Source organism: Rhinolophus sinicus, chromosome X (assembly GCF_036562045.2).
Source record: "Rhinolophus sinicus isolate RSC01 chromosome X, ASM3656204v1, whole genome shotgun sequence".
Lineage (NCBI taxonomy): Eukaryota > Metazoa > Chordata > Mammalia > Chiroptera > Rhinolophidae > Rhinolophus > Rhinolophus sinicus.
This window is the reverse complement of record NC_133768.1, coordinates 94,169,571-94,191,680: the sequence shown is the minus strand read 5'-3', so window position 1 is coordinate 94,191,680 and position 22,110 is coordinate 94,169,571. Positions and strand designations below refer to the sequence as shown.

The 22,110-nt window shown below is 37.4% G+C and overlaps 2 protein-coding genes across 3 annotated transcripts in view; one reads left to right on the top strand and one right to left on the bottom strand.

Annotated features, from left to right (window-relative positions):
• The window catches only part of FRMD7 (FERM domain containing 7), a 46,065-nt gene extending 27,808 nt beyond the window's left edge, over positions 1 to 18,257 (top strand). The window contains 8 exon segments of the mRNA XM_074323318.1: positions 9,434 to 9,548; positions 9,738 to 9,885; positions 11,596 to 11,691; positions 13,107 to 13,270; positions 14,585 to 14,653; positions 14,769 to 14,844; positions 15,844 to 16,689; positions 16,691 to 18,257. Of these exon segments, the coding sequence (XP_074179419.1) occupies positions 9,434 to 9,548; positions 9,738 to 9,885; positions 11,596 to 11,691; positions 13,107 to 13,270; positions 14,585 to 14,653; positions 14,769 to 14,844; positions 15,844 to 16,689; positions 16,691 to 16,930 (1,754 nt within the window). The 3' untranslated portion in view covers positions 16,931 to 18,257.
• A 548-nt stretch (positions 18,258 to 18,805) lies between these two features.
• Positions 18,806 to 22,110, bottom strand: part of STK26 (serine/threonine kinase 26) — a 64,135-nt gene continuing 60,830 nt past the window's right edge. The window contains exons 10-12 of one of the 2 annotated variants that reach the window (XM_019719511.2): positions 21,913 to 21,975; positions 21,694 to 21,830; positions 18,806 to 20,546 (exon numbers count right to left, since the gene is read on the bottom strand). In XM_019719511.2, coding sequence (XP_019575070.1) covers positions 20,522 to 20,546; positions 21,694 to 21,830; positions 21,913 to 21,975 — 225 coding nt within the window. In that variant the 3' untranslated portion in view covers positions 18,806 to 20,521. The remainder of the gene's footprint in view (positions 20,547 to 21,693; positions 21,831 to 21,912; positions 21,976 to 22,110) is intronic. The other variant, XM_019719512.2, reaches the window with a different exon arrangement.

The following is a 22,110-nucleotide window of genomic DNA, read 5'->3' as shown; positions in this document are numbered from 1 at the left end:
TGAACTGCACCCTCCAAAACTACGATTGAAAGGACAACAACTTGAGTTGGAAAAAATCCTGGAAGTATACACTGTTCCCCAATAAAGTCCTGTTCCCCTTCCCCAACAAAATCTTAAAAAAAACACACAAAACATTACAGTGGGTCCTCATCCACCTTATTCACCGGATCTGGCACCTTGCGACTTCTGGCTCTTCCCCAAAGTCAAAATGATTCAGGACATCGAGGCAGCCACGACAGCACAACTAAAGACACTCACGAAAGAGGACTTCCAGAACTGCTTCAAAAAGTGGCAAGAACGATGGGATAAGTATGTTTGAAGTGAGGGGGAGTATTTTAAGGGGGAGGGGTTAATGGCAATTTGTCTTTCACTAAATACATTTTTTTAAAGATTTTTTTTTTTAATCAGGGAAGGAGAACAGGACTTTATTGGGGAACAGTGTGTACTTCCAGAACTTTTTCCAAATCAAGTTGTTGTCCTTTCAATCTTAGTTGTGGAGGGTGCAGTTCAGCTCCAGGTCCAGTTGCCGTTGTTTGTTGCAGGGGGCACAGCCCACCATCCCTTGTGGGAGTCAAACCCGCAACCTTGTGGTTGAGAGGACGTGCTCCAACCGACTGTGTCATCTGGGATCTCAGCGGCAGCTCAGCTCAAGGTGCTGCAACTCTTAGTTGCAGGGGGCAGAGCCCACCATCCCTTGCAGGAGTGGAGGAATCAAACCGGAAACCTTGTGGTTGAGAGCCCACTAGGCCATGTGGGAATCAAACCAGCAGCCTTTGACATTAGGAGCATGGAGCTCCAACTGCCTGAGCCACTGGGCCAGCCCTGCATACATTTTTTTTATTTAAACATTCACCGTATTGTTTGATCACACCTTGTATGTTTAACATTTTAAGAAACTGCCAAAACGTTTTCCAAATTATGACAATAAAACCACAAATATATGTGGTTTCCAATTTCTCCACATCTTTACCAACAGTTTTTGTTGTCTATCTTTTTGATTATGGCCATTCTAGTGAGTATGAAGAGGTATCTCATTTCAATTATAATTACAGTTTTTATTGACTAATGATGTTGAGCACCGTCTCATCTGCTTATTAACCATTCCTATCTTTTCTTTGGTAAAATGTCTATTCAAATCTTTTCTCCATTTTTAAATGGGCTGTTTTCCTGTTGACTTTTAAGAGACTTTTATATATTCTTATTAAAAATTCTTATGAGACATGTAATTTGCAAGTTCCCCCAGTCTGTAGCTTGACTTTTCATTTTCTTAATGCTGTCTTTTTGAGTGTAACAGTTCTTGATTTTGATGGAATTCTACTTTTTCAATACGTCTTAGTGGATCATGCTTTTGGTGTTATATCTATGAACTCTTTGCCTAACCTAAGATCGCAAAGATTGTCTCCTAAATTTTCTTCTAGAATTTTATACGCTTACCTCTTAGATTTATGTATATGAACCATTTTGAATTACTTTTTGTATGCTTATATGGTACATACTGTGAAGTAAGAATCTAACTTCATTTTTTTGCATGTGGCACTCCATTTGTCCCATTTATTAAAAAGACTATTATTATATCCCCATTGAATTGTCTTGTACCTGTGTCAAAAACCAATTAACCATAAATGTAAGGACTTAATTCTGGATTTTCAACTATGTTCCATTAACCTATATGCCCTTATGCCATTACCACATTGTCTTGTTTACTATAGCTTTGTATTAAGCTTTGACATAGGGAAGTGTACATCTTCCAGCTTTGTTCTTTTTCAAAAGTTTTTGCTTATTTTGCATCCAGTGCATTTCCATGTAAATTTTAAGATCATTTGTCAATTTCTACAAAATATTGGTGGGGATGGAATTGAATTTATAGAATAATTTTGGCAGAATTATAATCTTTACAATATGGAGTCTTCTAATCTGTGAATCTGAAATGTCTTTCAATTCATATAGATCTTTTAGTAATTTATCTTGGCAATGTTTTGTACTTTTCAGTATATAAGTCTTACATACACATCTTTTCATATACTGATCTGTCCAGATAACTTGATGAACTCATATATCAGTTCTAGTAATTTTTTTTGGATTCCTTAGGGTTTTCTACACACAGAACCATGTTGACTACAAGTTAACACAGTTTTATCCCTTCCTTTCCAGTACAAATTTTTTATATTTCTTCTTGTTGCCTGACGAGAACCACCAGTAGTACAATGTTGGCTAGAAGTGGCAACAGAAGACATCCCTATTTCTAATCTTAAGGAAAGCATTCAGTTTCACACCATTTAGGGTAATTATAATGTTAGATGTAGGGTTTAATAGTTAACCTTTATCAGAATGAAGAAGTTCTCTTATTCTTTGTTTGTTGAACATTTTTATCATGAATTGGTGTTGGATTTTGCTCAAAACTTTTTCTGCATCCACTGAGATGGTAATGTATTTTTGTCCTTTATTCTATTAACATACTTGAAATATTTTACATTAATTAATGTTCACATGTTGAACTGATCTTGTAATCTTAGGATAAATCCCACTTGGTCATAATATATAATCGTTTTTATATGATGCTGGATTTAGTTTGCTAGTATTTTTTTAAATTAATGTTTACTGGGGTGATAATTGTTAGTAAAGTTCAATAGATTTCAGGTGAACAATTCTGTATTACATCATCTACAAATCCCATTGTATGTTCAGCACCCAGAGTCAGTTGTCCTTCCATCACCATTTATTTGATCCCCCTTATCCTCATCTCCCACCCCCTACCCCCCTTACCCTCTGGTAACCACTAAACTATTGTCTGTGTCTATGAGTTTTTGTTTCTCATTTGTTTGTCTTGTTCTTTTGTTGTTTTTGGTTTATATACCACATATCAGTGAAATCATACGGTTCTCTGCTTTTTCTGTCTGACTTATTTCGCTTAGCATTATAATCTCAAATCCATCCATGTTGTCACAAATGGTCCTATTTCATCTTTTCTTACAGCCAAATAATATTCCATTTTATATATATACCACAACTTCTTTATCCATTCATCTATTGAAGGACATTTCGGATGTTTCTGTGTCTTGGCCACCGTAAATAAAGCTGCAATGAACATTGGAGCACATGTGTCTTTATGGATAAATGTTTTCAGATTTTTGGGTAGATACCCAGGAGAGGGATTGCTGGGTTACATGGAAATTCTACTCCTAATTTTTTGAGGAACCTCCACACTGCCTTCCATAACGGCTGCACCAGTCTGCATACCCACCAACACTGTATGAGGGTTCCTTTTGCTCCACGGCCTCTCCAACACTTGTTACTATTTGTCTTGTTGATGATAGCCATTCTGACTGGGGTGAGGTGATATCTCACTGTGGTTTTTATTAGCATTTCTCTGATGATTAGTGATGTTGAGCATTTTTTTCATATGTCTATTTGCCATTTGTATGTCCTCTTTGTAGAAATGTCTCTTCAGGTCATCTGCCCATTTTTCAATTGGGTTGTTTGTTTTTTTGTTGTTGACTTGCATGAGTTCCTTGTATATTTTGGGTATTAGCCCCTTATCGGAGACACTGTTTGCAAAAATCTTCTCCCATTCAGTTGGTGGCCTCTTTATTTTGTCAATGGTTTCTTTTGCTGTGCAGAAGCTTTTAAGTTTCACGTAGTCCCATTCGTTTATTTCAGCTTTTACTTCCCATGCCTTTGGAGTCAAATTCATAAAATGCTCTTTGAACCCAAGGTCCATAAGTTTAGTACCTATGATTCTTCTATGCAGTTTATTGTGTCAGGTCTTATGCTTAAGTCTTTGATCCATTTCGAATTAATTTTGGTACATGGTGACAGAGAGCAGTCCAGTTTCATTCTTTTGCACGTGGCTATCCAATTCTCCCAGCACCATTTATTGAAGAGGCTGTCCTTTTTCCATTGTACGTTTTTTGCTTCTTTGTCAAAAATTATCTGTCCATATTTATGTGGTGTTATTTCTGGGTTCTGAATGCTATTCCATTGGTCTATGTGTCTGTTTTTCTGCCAATACCATGCTGTTTTGATTATTGTAGCCCTGTAGTACAAGCTAAAGTCAGGGAGTGTGATACCTCCAGTATTGTTCTTTTTTCTTAAGATTGCTTTGGCTATTCGGGGTCTTTTGTGGTTCCACACAAATCTGATGATTTTTTGTTCTATTTCTTTAAAAAATGCCATTGGGATTTTGATGGGGATTGCATTAAATCTGTATATTGCTTTGGGTAATACGGCCATTTTAACTATGTTGATTCTTCCAATCCATGAGCACGGAATGACTTTCCATTTCTTTGTGTCGCCTTCAATTTCTTTCAAAAATGTCTTATAGTTTTCAGCATGTAGGTCCTTCACATCCGCGGTTAAGTTTATTCCTCGGTAGTTTATTCTTTTTGCTGCAATTGCAAAAGGAATTGTTTTTTGTATTTCTTTTTCTGAGATTTCAATGTTAGTATATAGGAATGCAATGGACTTTTATACTTTGATTTTGTAGCCAGCAACTTTACTGTATTCGTTGATTGTTTCTAATAGCTTTTTGGTGGAGTCTTTAGGGTTTTCTATATATAGCATCATGTCATCTGCAAAGAGTGATAATTTAACTTCTTCATTCCCAATTTGGATGCCTTTTGTTTCTTTCTCTTGCCTGATTGCTCTGGCAAGGACTTCCAACACTATGTTGAAAAGCAGAGGTGATAGGGGACAGCCCTGTCGTGTTCCTGAATGTAGAGCAAAGGGCTTCAGTTTTTCACCATTAATTATGAGATTAGCTGAGGGCTTGTCATATATGGCCTTTATTATGTTAAGGTATTTTCCTTCTATACCTATTTTATTAAGTGTTTTAATCATAAATGGATGTTGTATCTTGTCAAATGCTTTTCTGCATCAATTGATATAATCATATGATTTTTGTCCTTTATTTTGTTTATGTGATGTATCACATTGATGGATTTGGATGTTGAACCATCCTTGTGCCCAGGGATGAACCCCACTTGGTCGTGATGAATAATCTTTTTAATGCATTGTTGTATTCGATTTGCTAGAATTTTGTTTAGGATTTTTGCATCTGTATTCATCAGAGATATTGGTCTGTAGTTTTCTTTTTTGTGTTGTCCTTACCAGGTTTTGGTATCAGGGTAATGTTGGCCTCATAAAATGAGTTAAGGAGTACTGTCTCTTCAATTTCTTGGAAGAGTTTGAGCAGGATTGGTATTAGATCCTCTTTGAAAGTTTGGTAGAATTCACGAGTGAAGCCATCTGGTTCTGGACTTTTGTTTTTGGGAAGGTTTTGGATGACTGATTCAATTTCGTTACTGGTGATCGGTCTGTTTAGATTTTTCCAGTTCTTCATGGTTCGGCCTTGGAAGGCTATATGTTTCTAAGAACTTGTCCATTTCTTCTAGGTTATTGAATTTGGTGGCATATAGTCCTTCATAGTATTCTTGGATGATCCTTTGTATTTCTGTGGTGTCCGTGATAGCTTCCCCTTTTTTCATTTCTGATTTTGTTAATTAGTGTCTTCTCTCTTTTTATCTTAGTGAGTCTAGCCAAGGGTTTGTCAATTTTGTTAATCTTTTCAAAGAACCAGCTCTTTGTCACATTAATTTTTCTATTGTCTTTTGTTCTCTGTTTCATTTTGTTCTGCTCTGATTTTTGTTATTTCCTTTCTTCTGCTGACCTTGGGTTTCATTTGTTCTTCTTTTCCTAGTTCTTTAAGATGTAACATTAGGTTATTTATTTGGGGTTTTTCTTGTTTCTTGAGATAGGCTTGTAATGATATAAATATCACCCTTAAAACTGCTTTAGCTGCATCCCAAAAATTTTGGTAGGATATATTTTCATTGTCATTTGTTTCCATGCATCTTTGGATCTCTCCTCTAATTTCTTCTTTGACCCAGTCCTTCTTTAAAAGTATGTTGTTTAATCTCCATGTATTTGTGTTTTTTTCTGCTTTCTTTTTGCAATTGAATTCCAATTTCAAAGCTTTGTGATCAGAGAATGTGCTTGGTTTTCAATCTTCTTGAATTTGCTGAGGCTGATTTTATATTCCAATATATGGTCTATCCTTGAGAATGTTCCATGTACACTAGAAAAAAATGTATAGTCTGATGTTTTAGGATGAAGTGCTCTATAAATGTCAATTATGTCCATTTCATCTAATGTGTCATTTAGGGCTGCTATTTCGTTATTTATTTTCTGTTTGGATGATCTATCCATAGCTGTCAATGATGTATTTAAGTCCCCTAGTATAATTGTGTTTTGGTCAATTTCTCCCTTTAGTTCTGTTAGTAGTTGCTTGGTATATTTGTGCTCCCTGATTGGGGGCATAAATATTGATGACTGTTATGTCTTCTTGTTGTATAGTCCCTTTACCATTATGAAATGTCCATCTTTGTCTCTTGTTATCTTTTTCACCCTGAAGTCTGTTTCATCTGATATCATTATGGCTACACCTGATTTTCTCTGGGTACCATTTGCTTGGAGTGTCAATTTCCACCCTTTCACTTTGAGTCTATGCTTGTCCTTGTAGCTGAGATGTGTCTCTTGGAGACAGCATATGGTTGGGTTTAGTTTTTTGATCCAATCTGCTACTCTGTGCCTTTTTATTGGTGAGTTCAGTCCATTTACATTTAGGGTGATTATTGATATGTGAGGATTTCCTGTCATTCTATCTTTAGTTTTCTGGTAAGGCTGTGTCTCCATTGTTTCTTTGCCTTTTTGTTGTTGTCTATTATTTCTGTGTGGTGGTATTCTATGATGTTTCCCTCTGTTTCTTCTTTTATTACAGTATATATTTCAGTTCTGGATTTTTTTTGAGTGGTTACCCTTAAGTTTATGTAAAAGAAAGTTTGATATTTAGAGTATTCCGTTTTCTTCAGCATGCTTACTTTCTCCATTCCCATAGTCCGGTTCAGGCCTTTACTCTCCCCCTTTTTATGTTTTGGTTGTCACAAATCGTCCCTGTTGATGGTGGTCGAATAGCCTCCTTTAGTATTTCTTGTAGTGCAGGTCGTGTATTAGAAAATTCCCTCAGCTTCTGTATGTCTGGAAAGGTCTTTATTCCTCCTTCATATCTAAAGGATGTCTTTGCTGGGTGGATTATTCTTGGGTCATAATTTCTCTCTTTCAATAGTTGGAATATTTGTTTCCATTCCCTTCTGGCTTGTAGAGTTTCTGCTGAAAAATCTGATGATAATCTAATGGGCTTTCCTTTGTAGGTTACTGTCTTCCTTTCCCTGGCTGCCTTGAGGATTCTTTCTTTGTCATTGATTTTTGACAGCTTCAATACAATGTGCTTTGGAGAAGGCCTGTTGGGGTTGAGGTAATTAGGTGTTCTATTTGCTTCTTGGATTAGAGGATCCAGTTCTTTCCACAAGTTTGGGAAGTTCTCTTTGATTGTTTGTTTGAATATACTCTCTGTTCCATTCTCTCTTTCTTCTCTATCTGATATGCCCATTATTCTTATATTGCTCTTTCTGATGGAGTCATAAAGTTCTTGTAGAGTTCTTTCATTTTTTTTAAGTCTCCAGTCTGTTTCTTCTTCCATCTGTGTAATTTCCAGGTTTCTATCTTTGATGTCACTGATTCTTTTCTCCATCAGGTCAACTCTACTTCCTAAGATGGCTATTTCTTTCTTAATTTCTTCTATTGAGTTCTTAATCTCCAGAAATTCTACATGGTTTTTTTTTGTTTGTTTGTTTAAATTTCAATCTGTTTGGTAAAATGTTCATGTTGTTCTTTGATTGTGTTTCTGAGTTCATTAAACTGCCTTTCTGTGTTTTCTTGCATCTCGTTGAGTTTTTTCAGAACTGCAATCTTGAATTCTCTGTCATTTAAGTCACATATTTCCATATCTTTAAGTTCATTTTCTGGAGACTTTTCACTTTCTTTCTGAGCTGTCTTGTTGCCTTGGTTATTCATGGCAATTAATGATTTATTATTTCTCTTCCTAGACATCTACAGGAGTGGCTTCTGCAACAGGTTGATAGGAAGAGGTCTTTCTTTTGTTTTCCAGTACATGTTGGTAAAATGTTTTATTTTCTGTCCAACTGCAGCCTTTTTTCTCTGTCACACTGCAGTGTTATGTCTTCTCTGCACTATTCCAGTTTTTCACACAATGGGGTGATTTTAAGGCGGGCTTCTCCTCTGTTAGCAGTTCGCCTGTGTCATAAGGCGTCAGGTCCGTGTGGGAATACGGAGAGGTTTTGAAGTTCCAAAGCTCTTCATGCACCAGATTCAGAGTCTGTTTGTTTCAGCAGTTCTGTTTACTCCTGCAGGGCTCCTCCCAGATATATGGGGACCTGGGTGGGGTGGATTGTGAGAGGTGGCCTATAGCAATGCAGAAGACCACCACCATGGCCAGTCCTGCTTCCACAGATTCCTGCCCTTTGCCAGAACTAGTTGAGCTGCAAATCTGTGTCTGCGGACCACAGTCTCAGAACTGCAAATATTTTGTTTTTTTGATCTGACACTGCTACTGCTCTGCTACTAGCACTTGGAAGGTGGAGGCGGGGTGAGCTATGAGAGGGTAGGGAGGGGGCAGCTGGTCTCTGTGCTTAAGGCTTCCGTTCTCTCTGGCAGTGAGGGCTTAACCACCGTTTTCAGCCTTCTTCCCTCAGTCTTTGCCCTAAGGTCTCTGCCGTGAGTGTTGGGTTCAGTCGTGTTATATGGTGTCCCCTCAGCCCTGTGGGCCATAAATGGAGCCCTGGCAGTCCGAGTTTTTCCCTCTCCCCAGCTTCAGTAGTTCCGGGATGCAGCACGCTCAGAGCACTGAGCTCGGTCTGCGTCCTACACCCGCGTGGCTTCGTCTCCGCACTTCTCCCGTCCCTCCTCCCCTGCTGGTGCGATTTGCCCACCTTTAGGTGAATTCAGTAGTGAGAGTCTTCCTCCTGCCTGTCTGCTGTGCATGGAGTCCTTTGTGGAGTTATAGTTTTTCAATTTGTTGTAAATTCCAGGGGAGATTTCCAGAGGCTCACCTCACGCTGCCATTTTGATGACGTCTGTAATCACTCTTTTATAGTTTCTGTCTCTAATACAGTCACATTCTGAGGTAGGATTTTATAGGACTTCAACTATGAAATTGAGGGTGGAGGATACAATTCAATCTATAATGGGGACTGATCAGAAGTAGAAGAGATCATAAACGGAATGCAAGAGAAGAAAATAGAATATTCATCTGTGATCCTTGGGCCTTTAAGTCCTGCATTGTGCGTGTGACTTAGTATGCATGGATTTCCTAGCAACCCACTGCTTCTGATTTGAAAAAGAACCAGTTAATCCCGTCGTATGTCCTAAAACATAAATAGACATACAATATGGGGTGGGAAGCCTCAGGCTGCATTGGCTGCAAAGAAATGGCTGTTTGGGGAGGTCAGAGTGTCTACTGAGTGCTCCACTGCCTAACTCCTCAATGGTAATGTGAAAATGTCACCTTTCTGTCATGCAGCAGAACTGGGAGACTTTCATGAAGAAACAGATAGGAAACATATGGCACAAACCCAATACTTACTGAACCAAGACCGTCTAGAGAGCAAAATCATGCACTTTCATCAGAAGCACATGTAAGTACTGTAACTGGCACCTGCTTCCACCAGCAGAGAACACTGCTGCTGGGGACAGAATCTTGAAAGCAAGCCCTTAAGTCAAAGAAGCTTTAGGCCTAAGAAACACTGAACTCCACATGGAGCTCTCAGGGTGGAGCTGTCATTCTTGCTGTATTTATTAAACTCATAAATTCTTTCCCCTTGCAGTGGCAGGAACCCAGCTGAATCTGACATTCTGCTTTTGGACATAGTGAGGAAGCTGGATATGTATGGCATCAGGCCTCACCCTGCCAGTGATGGCGAAGGGATGCAGATACACCTAGCTGTTGCTCACATGGGAGTACTGGTGCTACGGGTAACAACTCTTTCCTTTAAATTCCCTCAGCTTTGGGGGTTATCTTGGCTCAAATTTGAGTGTCTGTTCCTATGGTAACCCAGCCCCTCAGTCTTACTACCAGCCAGAAAGGGAGGTGATGCTTGGAAGTGTTTTGGGTAAGTCCTCTCCTCTCAATGTGCTTTGCTTCCATTTGCAGTCTATAACTGACTGTTTTGATTCTGAGGAGCTCACAAATTAGATCAGGTCAGCATGATGGACAGAGGAAGTCAAGATGTTCTTTAGAAATTTTAGACCCTAAATAAGCACATGGATTTTGGCATCCTAAAAGCTTAGTCTGTGACAAAGTGTATTCACGCTGTTCAAATCCGCCAGAAACAACCCGAAGGGTCCAAGGTATGGTGTTCTGTTCAGTTACTGGTTTCTTTGGAGGCACCCAGTGCCAGCAGGCAGGGAATTAGTGCCCAAACCTGCTAGCAATTGTTGGTGTTTATTGGCTCAAGCTATTTACCCAGGACTTTGTTTTCCAGGTTAGAAACCAACTCAGGGCTGTCTGGTCCTCTATCGTCATTAATCCTTACTCCAGGGAACTTGGCCAGAAGCTATTTTTTTCAGTCTATTATGTCTCCTCACATCTGTAAACATTGAGTGAATTTAGATCCAAGTTAAGGTTCAAAAACATGTGCCTAACCTACAAAATGAAAGGCACAATCCAGGCTGTTTTGGAAATTAATTACCTGGTTGAGAGGAAGGGGTGACCTTAGACCCACTGACCATCAGAACCGAATTAGAGCACTAAAGTAAGTCACTAAGCCAATCAGGTACAGACTTGGCTGACAGAATCTTGGCCTTCTCAATTATTTGATATACACTTTAGAGCATGAGAGTCACATTGATGGGCAAAAGACTCAGTGGATCACAGGCACACCTATTCACCCAGGAGGGAATTTTCACCTATTCCACTTTAACACCTGATTCTCTCTATGTCCTCCTGCATGGGAGCAGATGGGGATGGTACCGGAGCAAGGCCATCATGTTAGTTGTGATATCTTTCAGTGTGACTTCTTCTGTGGACAGTCAGGAACAATATAGCTGGTCTGTTTTGTCCTACCCAAATCCAGTCAAAGAATACTTAGTATTGAGTACTTTCTGTGTGTTCTTCCTTGTATTATTCTTTCTTTGAAAAAAAACACCTTAACAAAAACAAGGTAGTCATTTAAAAAAAAACCAACCACCTTTATTGAGATATAATTTTCATCCCACAAAATTAATATGTTTTAACTGTGCAAGTGAATGGATTTGAGTGTATTTACAGAGTAGGGCAGCAATCTATTTATTCATCCTGCTATCAGTATATTTATTGTGCATCCACTCTATGCCAGGGACTAGACCTACAGAAGCACATAGGAATAATCCTGACTTCATGGAACTTGCATTCTAATAGGGGGAAGACAGACAATTAACAAGTAATTATACACAAATGTGACGTACCTTGTACTAGAAGAAGTATGGGGTGTTAAGTTGACACATGTGAAAGGGGCTTGTGTCCCTCCTGGAATGCCTTCTTTGGCCGTAACTTCTACCTAGTTTGTTATGACAGGATCAGTCTATGCAAGAGATAGATCAAGGATATTCTCATTCATGAAGTGCATTTTTTAACAGGCTTGCATTGTCTTGCAAACCAGCTTGTGCTGACATTCATCCTGAAATCTGCCATGTGTTTCATTATAGGGAAATACAAAGATTAATACTTTCAATTGGGCTAAAATCCGCAAGTTGAGTTTTAAGAGAAAGCATTTTCTCATCAAACTTCATGCCAACATCTTGGTAAGTAGCTTTCTAATAAATCTTGTTGCTTTCTGTTCACTTGGGATTTCCTGGTTGTTTCTGCAAATGGTTTGAATGTGAGTGGTGAAAGCTAGCTGGCCTTGAGGGGTGATGTGCTCCCTCTTTTCCCTCTACATAAATAAACCAGAGATTTACATAGTCATATTTGTACTAAAGGCAAAACTCTAAGAAATCCTATTGGCAGTTCAGAAGAATAAAGTAATAGGAAAATGGGGTGGCTAGGATGAAAGACAAGTCTCCTTAGAAACCATTTTTCAAGGAGCTGATGAGTCAAATGAAAGTGACCAGATCTAGGACTATGGACATATTTATTTGTTGCTGTATGCTTCATTTTATAAAGTATTTCCCTCTTCTTTTCTTAAGCAAAAATAACTGAACACCTACGATGTGCCAGATAATCAAGAACCTACTACATGACAAATAATTGAGTACCTACTATTTGCCAAAGCAGGGTGTGGGGGTGGGTGTACATTAAGCAAAAGAAGCAATTATTGGTCAAGGCTGCATTGTACAGGGTAAGACAAAGGTGTTAGAAAGGATGTTACTTTATCACTATAAAGGAAATGAAAAATGTGCATCAATTAATTTTTTGACCTACAGAAGATCCAGTAGTTTGGGCTTCATCCTCTGGATTTTAGCCTTATATGAAAGCATTCCTTTGAGCAGTCCAGGAGACTGTATCCAGTATGAAGCTCATGGAGAGTCCCAGGGCTGCATATAGAAACCTGATAGGAATAAGAGAAGGGGGGCCAATAGAATGGGTTGGTGGGGCTGCTGAAAACAGGGCTGCAGGCATGCATGGGCAAATGGAGGTGTATAGTGAGTCGGGAGAATGGGGAAAACTTGGCTTTATGTCTGGAAGTTCCCACAGAACAGATTAAAATGTACTAAATGTGCAATGCAGAGCATCATAAAACAAGGCAGCACAGAGAGGAAGAAGTGTTTCTAGCTGGTATGTTAAAGATTCATGTGCGTGTAATCATCTTATAAAGTTGGCGATCTGTAAGGAAATCTCCTCCCCCCTCCCCTTTCCTGTTGGTTATTTATAACTTGTCACCTTGACAGGTTGCCCTTTGATGTTCATTTAAACCTAATATCCAACCTCACAAGAATGTTCTGGCAGAGAAGAGGGGTAAAAAATGTGTTTGAGGTGAGGGGGGGGGTGTAAGGTAAGATTTACTTCTTAGTGAAGGGTCTGTTTTTGAGCAGTGGCCCTGTCTGTTCCTCGGAAGATTGCCAATCATTTGGTTTCAGTAGGTGTGAAACCTATAGAGAGCCAAGTGTAAAACCAGAAGCTGCCTGGGCACCTGGACCAATAGTTTGGAAGGCATTGGGATTTGAAGTTCTTTGATATTCTTGAAGGATGTTTGCTTGATGGAAATTGGTTTATACAGGTGTTGTGCAAGGATACCTTGGAGTTCACCATGGCCAGCCGAGATGCCTGCAAGGCTTTCTGGAAGACTTGTGTGGAGTACCATGCTTTTTTCAGACTCTCTGAAGAGCCCAAATCAAAGCCCAAAACCCTACTCTGCAGCAAGCGTTCTAGTTTCCGCTATAGGTAATTAAATATTGCACATAGGCAAACCATACACACAACTTATTTTCAATACCATGGAAGGCAGTAGGAGGAGCTTGAATTCTAGAAGCAATAAAGAATCTATCTCAATCAATTAAAGCATGATACCCTTTACTGCTTATTCTGTGTGACACATTAAGTCATTATTTTCTAAATGGGAGAAAAGGGGAGGGGAACACCCTACTTAAGGGGTTTGATCAGAATCTCTGCAAGGATGAGGAAACATGTAGTTTGAAAACACATATTCAATAAACTTATTGTTTTCCTTATATGCAACTTACATGCAAGCCATGGAAAAGAAAGCTCAACAACATCCTTTTGGTGGTGATTAGGTGAAAGATAGTATGAGAAAGCACTAGAGGGGCCAAGGGACATAAAAAGATTGAGCAATATTGCAGTAGACGCTCCTTATGACAGGTAATGCCTTGGAGGAATGGAAGCAAGGTCTAAGTAAGATCTTGTTTTTATTTAAAGAAACCAGCCTAGGAATTGTTTGGAAGAAGCTTTCAAAAACTATTTTCTAAGATGAAAATATTCTAACTGAATGCTTCCCATGAGGGATTTTTTAAATAGTGGAAGCCTGCCCCAGTAAGAACTGAGATTTTTTTGAAACATACATATTTTTGATGGAATCTTTCCAAAATGTATTCTATAAGTTCCTACCTTCTTAAACAGATGATACAGGGCATATATTGCCTTTTCCTTAATGGCTTAACTAATTACAAACATCACTTATTATCCTTTATAGGCAGCTGTAGTGCAGTGATGACCTCAGGGTGGGGGAGGCATGTCAGAGCCTGCATCTCAGTGATAAATGGCCCAGATTTTTGGGGTTTTATTATTCTTGTGATTTCTTTTGGCTCTTGTGTTTCTCTGAGCAGTCAGCTGCCTATTTTTGCTAGTGTGTATCTTACTGAAACAACCCTCTTCTACTGTTTAGTTACCTGTTTTTCTTCTGTCATGGGTTGGGAAACCAGATAAATAGCCTCATTAGAAATCATGTGTAAATTTGGAGGTAGGGAAAATACCTGTAAAGTATATTAATTTTCAAGGCCAGAATTTTAAATCTTTCAAGGGGCTTTAAAAAAAAATAAAAATGTCTGGGTTCTAAGTAGTTAAGGTTGCTCCATGCCTGATGATTAGGTAAGTGGGTATTATCATTAATGTGATGGTCAAAGATTCATGACATATGTCAGTCATTGCAGACTCTTGATTTTAACAATAAATGAGGCTTTTGGGTTTTAGTAGACTACTGGCTTATGACTAGCATTAATGTTTATCTTGTGCTTATAATAGTGGAAGAACCCAAAGGCAACTTTTGGATTATGGGGAAAAAGGGAGGTTGAAGAGCTTGCCATTTGAAAGGTAAATGGTTTTGTTTCTCTCTCTCATGTTGATTTTAAGTTGAATTTAGAGATTTATATGTATCCTGCATTCACATAAAGACCATTTCAATTTCTTCTCCATTTGGGAATTTCAGGAAACATTATCCATCTCAGTACCGTGAACGACAGTGCAGGTCCTCACCAGACCTCCTCTCTGATGTGTCAAAACAAGTAAGGTTTCTGAAAATGCCTTTTTCTTTAGATGAGAGTAATGTGTCATTTCAAATGCTTACAAGAATTGATTCTGCCAGAATCACCCAGTGTGTGAAAAGGTTACTAGGTTCAAGTAGGTTAGCCTCCTGCGGAGGTCTATCAGCTCAATCTTTCCAGCCATCAGAAGACCTTTTAGTATACTACCACTGGTATGTACCTTACAGACTGGAAGGATCTGGCACATCTTTAACTTGCAACCTGTAATGGTAACATCTTGCAAAATGCATAGCCAAATGAATTTCTATGGCTTTGTATTTCTAAAAATAAAAGCTGTTTTTTTACCTATAAAAATCTTATGGCTCAGAAGTTATAAGATGTTGGGTTAAGGTTTTAAAGTACTTTTGCTGTATAATTTTGTAACTTAATTTAAGAACAAAGTGCTATTCTCCTGGATTTGTAAAATGATGGCTTCATTTGAGTTTTATAGTATGAACCATGTTAGTTATTTTTTGCTCTCACCAAAAAAAAAATTAATTATAGGGTTCATAAACTCATGTCTTCATATGTTCCTCTCATGCCATTTATAGCCCTCCTCCTTACCATTTTACAGAAAATAGGGAGGAGGCTGGAGCGGGGAAGTTAGGAGACTTGTCTTAGGTCACACAGCAAGTCAAAGGCAAAGCCAGGACCAGAAGTCAGAACTCCTGGCTCACTGATATAGCTAGTAAACCATACTGCTTGAAGTACATTGCTGGGTGAAGTATAGAGAACTCAGAGGCTGGGAGTGGGATGGTATTGAGAAAGGATAGTATCATGTGCATTTTTTAGACATCGATTGGGATGTGGTGCAAGTTATTACCCTTTCTGTATACATTTATTAAGCATAGAATGGTACATGGATTGAAATAACTTTGTGAAAAACCACCTTCGCAAAACTCAAGACTAATTTAGATCCCTGACCCCACCTCAACCAAATGGTTTTTTTCCTTCTTTCACCAACATGTCCTTTTTCTCAAGGTGGAATTGAGACTAGCACATGACACTGGGTACTACCGAAATGTGAATGGAGTTCACACATCTGAACCTGTGCTAGACAGTAGGAGGAGAAACTCGGCAGTGGAGATGATGTTTGCAGCTGAGCTGGAGCATTCCAAACCAGAGGCAGATCCCACATCTTTACATCAGTCCCAAAGCAGTTCCTCTTTCCCTTTTATTTATACTGACCCTGTCTTTAACACTGACCCTGATCCTGACACTGATACCAGAGACTACATTGAGGCAAGGAGTCCTCTAAGCTTCTTCCAAACAAGCTGTAAGTTTGCTGACAATTACATGAGCACATCTTCTGGCCTTACAAGCAAAGTGAGTCCAGCAAGGTGGCTGGCATACACAGATGTGCCCTATATTCCTTGTACTGGTCAGCAGGTTGATATGCCTCCCCAAGTCTTTTTTTATGTGGACAAACCACCCCAGGTGCCCAGACTGTCTCCAATCATGGCAGAGGAAAGGGAAAGGCCAGACAACTCTCTAGAGCCCACTGCTGTGAAGCCAGCCAAAAGAACCCCTAGGAATATCAGAATGAACAGCTTTCAGCAAGACTTTCAAGAACTCCAAGAAGCTATGGCCAGGACTAGTGATAGGAGCAACATCAATGAAGATCTAGAAAAAGACCCTAATTTAGGAGATACATTGGCACATAACCTTCAAGAGCAAACCCCTAAACGGTCTCAGAGCCAATCAGACATGAAAACTATCCGTTTTCCTTTCGGGTCAGAATTTAGACCTTTAGGGCCTTGTCCTGCTCTGAGTCGTAAAGCTGACCTATTTACATATATGTTTGCAGAGCAGTAGTTTCCAGCAGTTCTTAATGGATCAGGGAGCAGCAGAAAAGCATGTAGCTAGTGAATCCAGTGATTCTGAATCAGAGATTCTTAAACCAGACTATTACTCTTTGTATGGCAAAGGAATGAGATCACCCATGGCCAGAATCCACTTGTCTTCTGGGAGTCTACAGCTAGATGAACAAGATGAAAATGTTTCTTTCAATATACCAACTGCTGAAGATAGGACTTTGCTAAAACCATGTAATTACTTTTTAGCTTAAGAGTGAACATTTCTGGGCCGGGTCTGCTACCAACCTAGGTAAAAAGAAGGAACCTTCTGCATAAACCATTTTCTTAGTTCCTATTCATTGGTTAAGGGAATCTTCAAAGTTGAAGCACCTAGCTTATTAAAGATCCAACTGTTGCCCTGTTCCTCAGGCTCCGCTCCTGTATTCCCTCTGAAGGGACTCTGGAACATGCCCTCTCCTCACCAGCACTGTGGCAGGGTGAGGTGGGTGTTTCTCATGTTGATTATACATTTCCCCATAGAGATAATATAAATGAAGGTTGGGTTCCTTAACACTGAAGAATGGTGACAGTATGGGTGGGCATATAGAATTGGCTTCTGATGTCATTTAGTAATTTAGTAGATCATGACTGTGTTGGTCCTTTTGTTCTTAAACAATACTATGACTAAAGGTTTCAGTTCTCATTATCTGTGAAGAGCCCAGTAAACACAGTCCTATTATATGTTAAGGACTTCAATTTTTATAACGTATGTTAGGGGGAACACAGCCCTCTTAAAAGTCAGGAACAAGATGGTGGCATAATTCTCTTAACAGAACACAAATTTATAATTTATCTAGGATTTGGCAGAAATGTAAACCATAGAAATTCATGAATTAATCAATTTCTAAAGTCAGATATATCCCTGCTGAGGATACTATAATTGAGTTCTTCTCTATTCTTAACTATCTATTATATGTAGTGAAAGTCAAAAGCTAACATGTTGGTTTGTTTATCTTACCTGCAAGTATTTTTTTTTGCTATATCTTGCATGCATGTAGGCAAGGAAATGAGATGAATAGTATTTTAATAAAGGGTGATGGAAATCCATTTATTTAAAAAATAAGTTGTAAGCATGATCTTCCTTTTGTTTTAATCAGTTTCAGAAATAATTGGTTCTAGCCTGTTACTAAGGGAAGGGACAGTTAGAGAACAAAGAAAAGGAGGGAGGCAGGTGAGAAATGGTAGAATTGGAGTAACTGAAAAGAAAAAGATAGTACTAAAAACAGAATGAGTTAATGAACCAAATTCTATTCTTGATCCATTCAGAATTTCTCTATTATTTCCCCTGGAAGGTATAGCATTCTATTTAAGAATGTCTTTTTATTGATTTTAACGTTAAGTATAACATATTTACAATATAAAGTTAGGTACTAATTTCAAAGAAATGGCACAATGTATAAGCAAGCCGTGTGTGTGTGTGTGTGTGTGTATGACTTAATGGAGAAAAGATGGATGGAATAATTTCCTTACTCTCCTAGTCTTTACATTGGAAAAATCCCTTTTAATATACCTCCCTCTGTCCCTTTCCCACATTCTAGCACTTCCTTTCCTGCTCCTGGAATCATATCCAGTAACTTACAAGTCTAGAATAGCTATTTAATAATAAGAATATATTGAAGCCCAATCATCTATATATTAATCCTATAGATCCTCAAAGCTGTATTAAGTTCATCTTTGACCTTTTTTTCTAGGAGAAACTCAAATTCATTTAGGCTTATATGCTGTTTCTCATCTCAATTTCTGGAAGTCTTTGTAAAATCTGTTTTCCCCAGAGAACTACAGGATTCAAATCTTTATAACATTTCCTAATAAAACTATAATCAGGGTGAATATATAATTGATTGTCAAATCTAGGACATTTTTGAGTGAACGAAGACTCAATAATTTTGTCAGGACAGGAGGCAGAAATCAGGACACATGTTTACTGTAGCTATAATCTATGCTTAATAAAATATGAAGAATATCTTTTAGTTTCCAATGGAAACATTGATGTTAAACTTCCAACAATAAATTAAAGGGCAAAGGAGAAATAATTTGAAACAATTAAAATACCACACCATACATTCCTCAAGAACACAAACATTGAGGACCATAGAATTTAAATATTTATTTTTAACCTTTTGTACCCTCCAAACGCTGGTGTATGCTTCACCTAGGAACAATTTACAGAACTAATAACTATAATGAATAAGCACTACAATTTCTATGTATGATGCAGTTGTGTTGTCAAGTTTCAAATAATCAATTTATAAATGTGTTGCTTTTACAAAAATATTCATTTAATTCATAATATGAGTTGCAAAATTATTTCCTGACCTCTACAGATTATAAACTGTAATTAGTTTCAGTTACATAGGTGAAATTTTTAACTGAACCATTACTTCAAAATACAATGCGTTAAAAGTAATTGTTACAGTATAGGCACCAATGAAAAGAATTTTCTTGGCATATGACAGGACAATAACTTATTCAATTGTCTATATTATTACAAACAACGAGGAGGTAATGGCCACTTTGGCTAAAAATTGCATTCTTTACTTGAAGACTATCTTCCTTCTAATATTTGGCAATTATTCAGATTTTAAAAAAATGACTTTTGTGCAAAAACCAAATTGTGCAGTTCCAAACAATAAAGCACTGACTATCAAAACTAGTATCAATAATGCTACTGGGCTTAAAAGAAAAAGGTATTACCCACATAACAGTACCATAAATATAACTGAAAATTAACAGTACAGTCTAACTTACCTTTGTATGGACAGAAATCATCCTGTACTGTGGTTATTTTCATTTGAACTAGAAAATGCTTATTTAAATACCCTTTCAAAAATGAAAAAATGATAATTATGTACCAGATAATTAGGAAGAACAAAAATGTATAAATAGTTTATATGACATTTTACTACCATGACAAAAATATCCTGGTGTAAGTTATATTCATACCCGTTGATCAGGTATTTAATCACATGATTAGCTTTTTTTAAGCTCCCCAAATCCAAGCATGTTATATGCTATTTGAGTTGAAGATTTTAAAAATGAAGCCTGTCTAATTCCTACAGTATTACAAAAAAAAAAAAAAAATCCTTGGCTAATTGGTATTGTTTTCAATTCTCAACCATATTAAATAAGGGTTAATTGCCTCTTCTAAAAGAGAAAGTAAATACTGTACACCAAGAGGTACCTCTGTTGCTGCATACTGCCTATAAATACATCAAACACAGGGCTCTCAAATGTGGTCGTCATCGAGCTGCCTGGAATATCATACCAAGTTGGTAGAAGGATCAATACTTTTCCAGGTTTCATTTCCAAGAGCTTATTAAAAACTTCTATTTTAAGAAGGCATGACTTGTTTCCACCTCTCCACCAATAGTCATTTTTAGAATATACTTTTGTTAAAAAATGCTTTATGAGGCTTGATGATTTATAAAAGTTGAATATTTAGGATGACTTTGAAAGACCTGTATGTTTCATCAGTGTACATTTAACTAAAGATCAAAACATGGAAAGTATTCATCCTAGTAACTTAACTAATAATGATACCTAAAAGCAAAACTGTATCTTAACCTTTACTAGAATACAGATGAAAGTATAGTATTAAAAGTTATCCCTTACAAAATAATCTCTTTAAAATATAAAATGATAAACACCATCACAAAATAGTTGAATAGATTCTTCCAAATCTTCAATGTTGCAAAGATTCAAAAGGCACATGGAGCTCATGAGTTAAGCATTGTTAAGCCTGAAGTAACTTTGGTGGGTTTCTCTGGGTCCATATGAAATAGAAGCCAATAAGAAGAAGTTTCTTAGGGGGATTCATCTGCTGAACACCTATAAATTTAAGAAAAACTTTAATTGATATATAACTATGCATGTTTATATTTCTTAGCTGTATGAACTCTGCAATGAAAGAACTGATTCAGCAAACTAAATCCTTTCTATTGAATCCAATCATGTAGGCAGTAAAAATACAAAAAGGTTTAAAAATCTCTTTCCAATTGATTTGTTTGCAAATTGGAAGAGAGGGGAGTTTTCCATTAAAATCTAAGGGATTTTAAGAGGGGCTTTAGTTTATGAGTACAAGTAGGCTTTATCAGATAGAAAGATCTATGAGAGTGTGTGCTTTTATAGGCTATATAGTTTGTTTCCACTTGATGCCAGTGGCATCACAAATACAAAGAAATGTAAGGATGCACCAAGAAGCAATATATGAGTAATGGAATTAAGGCTAAATTAGTATTGCTTTATAACTTGCTTGAGTTAAGGAGTTTTATGTATGTTTGTGTAAGCATAACAAAGTCTTGTTTAAAAAAGATATTTTTAAAATTAAATGTAAGAATTTTATTGAATGTGAACAAAATTAAACCAACAATTAAAGAGAGTATAGAAACTAAAACATAAGGACCTTTTATAGTCTTCACTGAGATCCTCTACACAACATCCTATCTTTAAATTTGTTTTTATGGGGGTTAAACTTACGAACTTTAGCACTGGAAACTATGTAAATAGTGGTGTCATGAGAGTAGTAGCAAAAATGAAAGCATTCCTAAATGGTGTTTACAAGGGCCCAAATAACAATATGCTCCATGACCTTTTGTCTATACAGGGTAAAGAAAAAAAATAGCAGGCCATTTCATTCAATGGAAAATTATTTTGTAATGCCTGAATATAGTAATTCCAAAAGCTAATGATGTTTATTATGGGCAACTGACAAAACAGTTTTCAAGCACACAACTATTGAGAAATGACTTTGTTAAGAATAACTGAAATGACTGAATCAAAGTAATTATATTGGGTCATAAATTAATATCCAACCGAAAATGTCAAAATAATTTTTTTTTAAGGAGGGCACAGCTCACAGTGGCCCATGTGGGGATTGAACCGGCAACCTTGGTGTTATTAGCACAATGCTCTAACCAACTGAGCTAACATGCCATCCCCCTCAAAATAATGTTTAAAAATGACATTTCAAGCTTACTTTTGAAATTTTTCAATTAATTTCTTCACCATTTTATCTGTGATGCCAGGACAGGCGGCTTCAGCCACAGCAATACTTTTCTCAAGTTCTTCAATTGCCTGATTCCTGCTAGCATTATTCTCATCCTGCTGTTTAAGCTGAGAAAGATCAATAGCTAAAACATTTAAAATTACTATTCTTCTTAAAATACATGTCCAGTGCTGTTGAATCTGTACTTACTTCAGCAAATGCAGGTGTGATTATCATAGACAAACAGCTCAGGGTTTGCACAAGTTCTTGCTCCTTTGAACAAATTATTTTGATTATATACATGAAATTAAAATAATCATTCATATTTTTCTTACTTATTCTATAGTAAATATGCATTAATTTGAATCCTCCCCCAAAAGGTCCAATATAAGCAAGTCTCCATGCTTT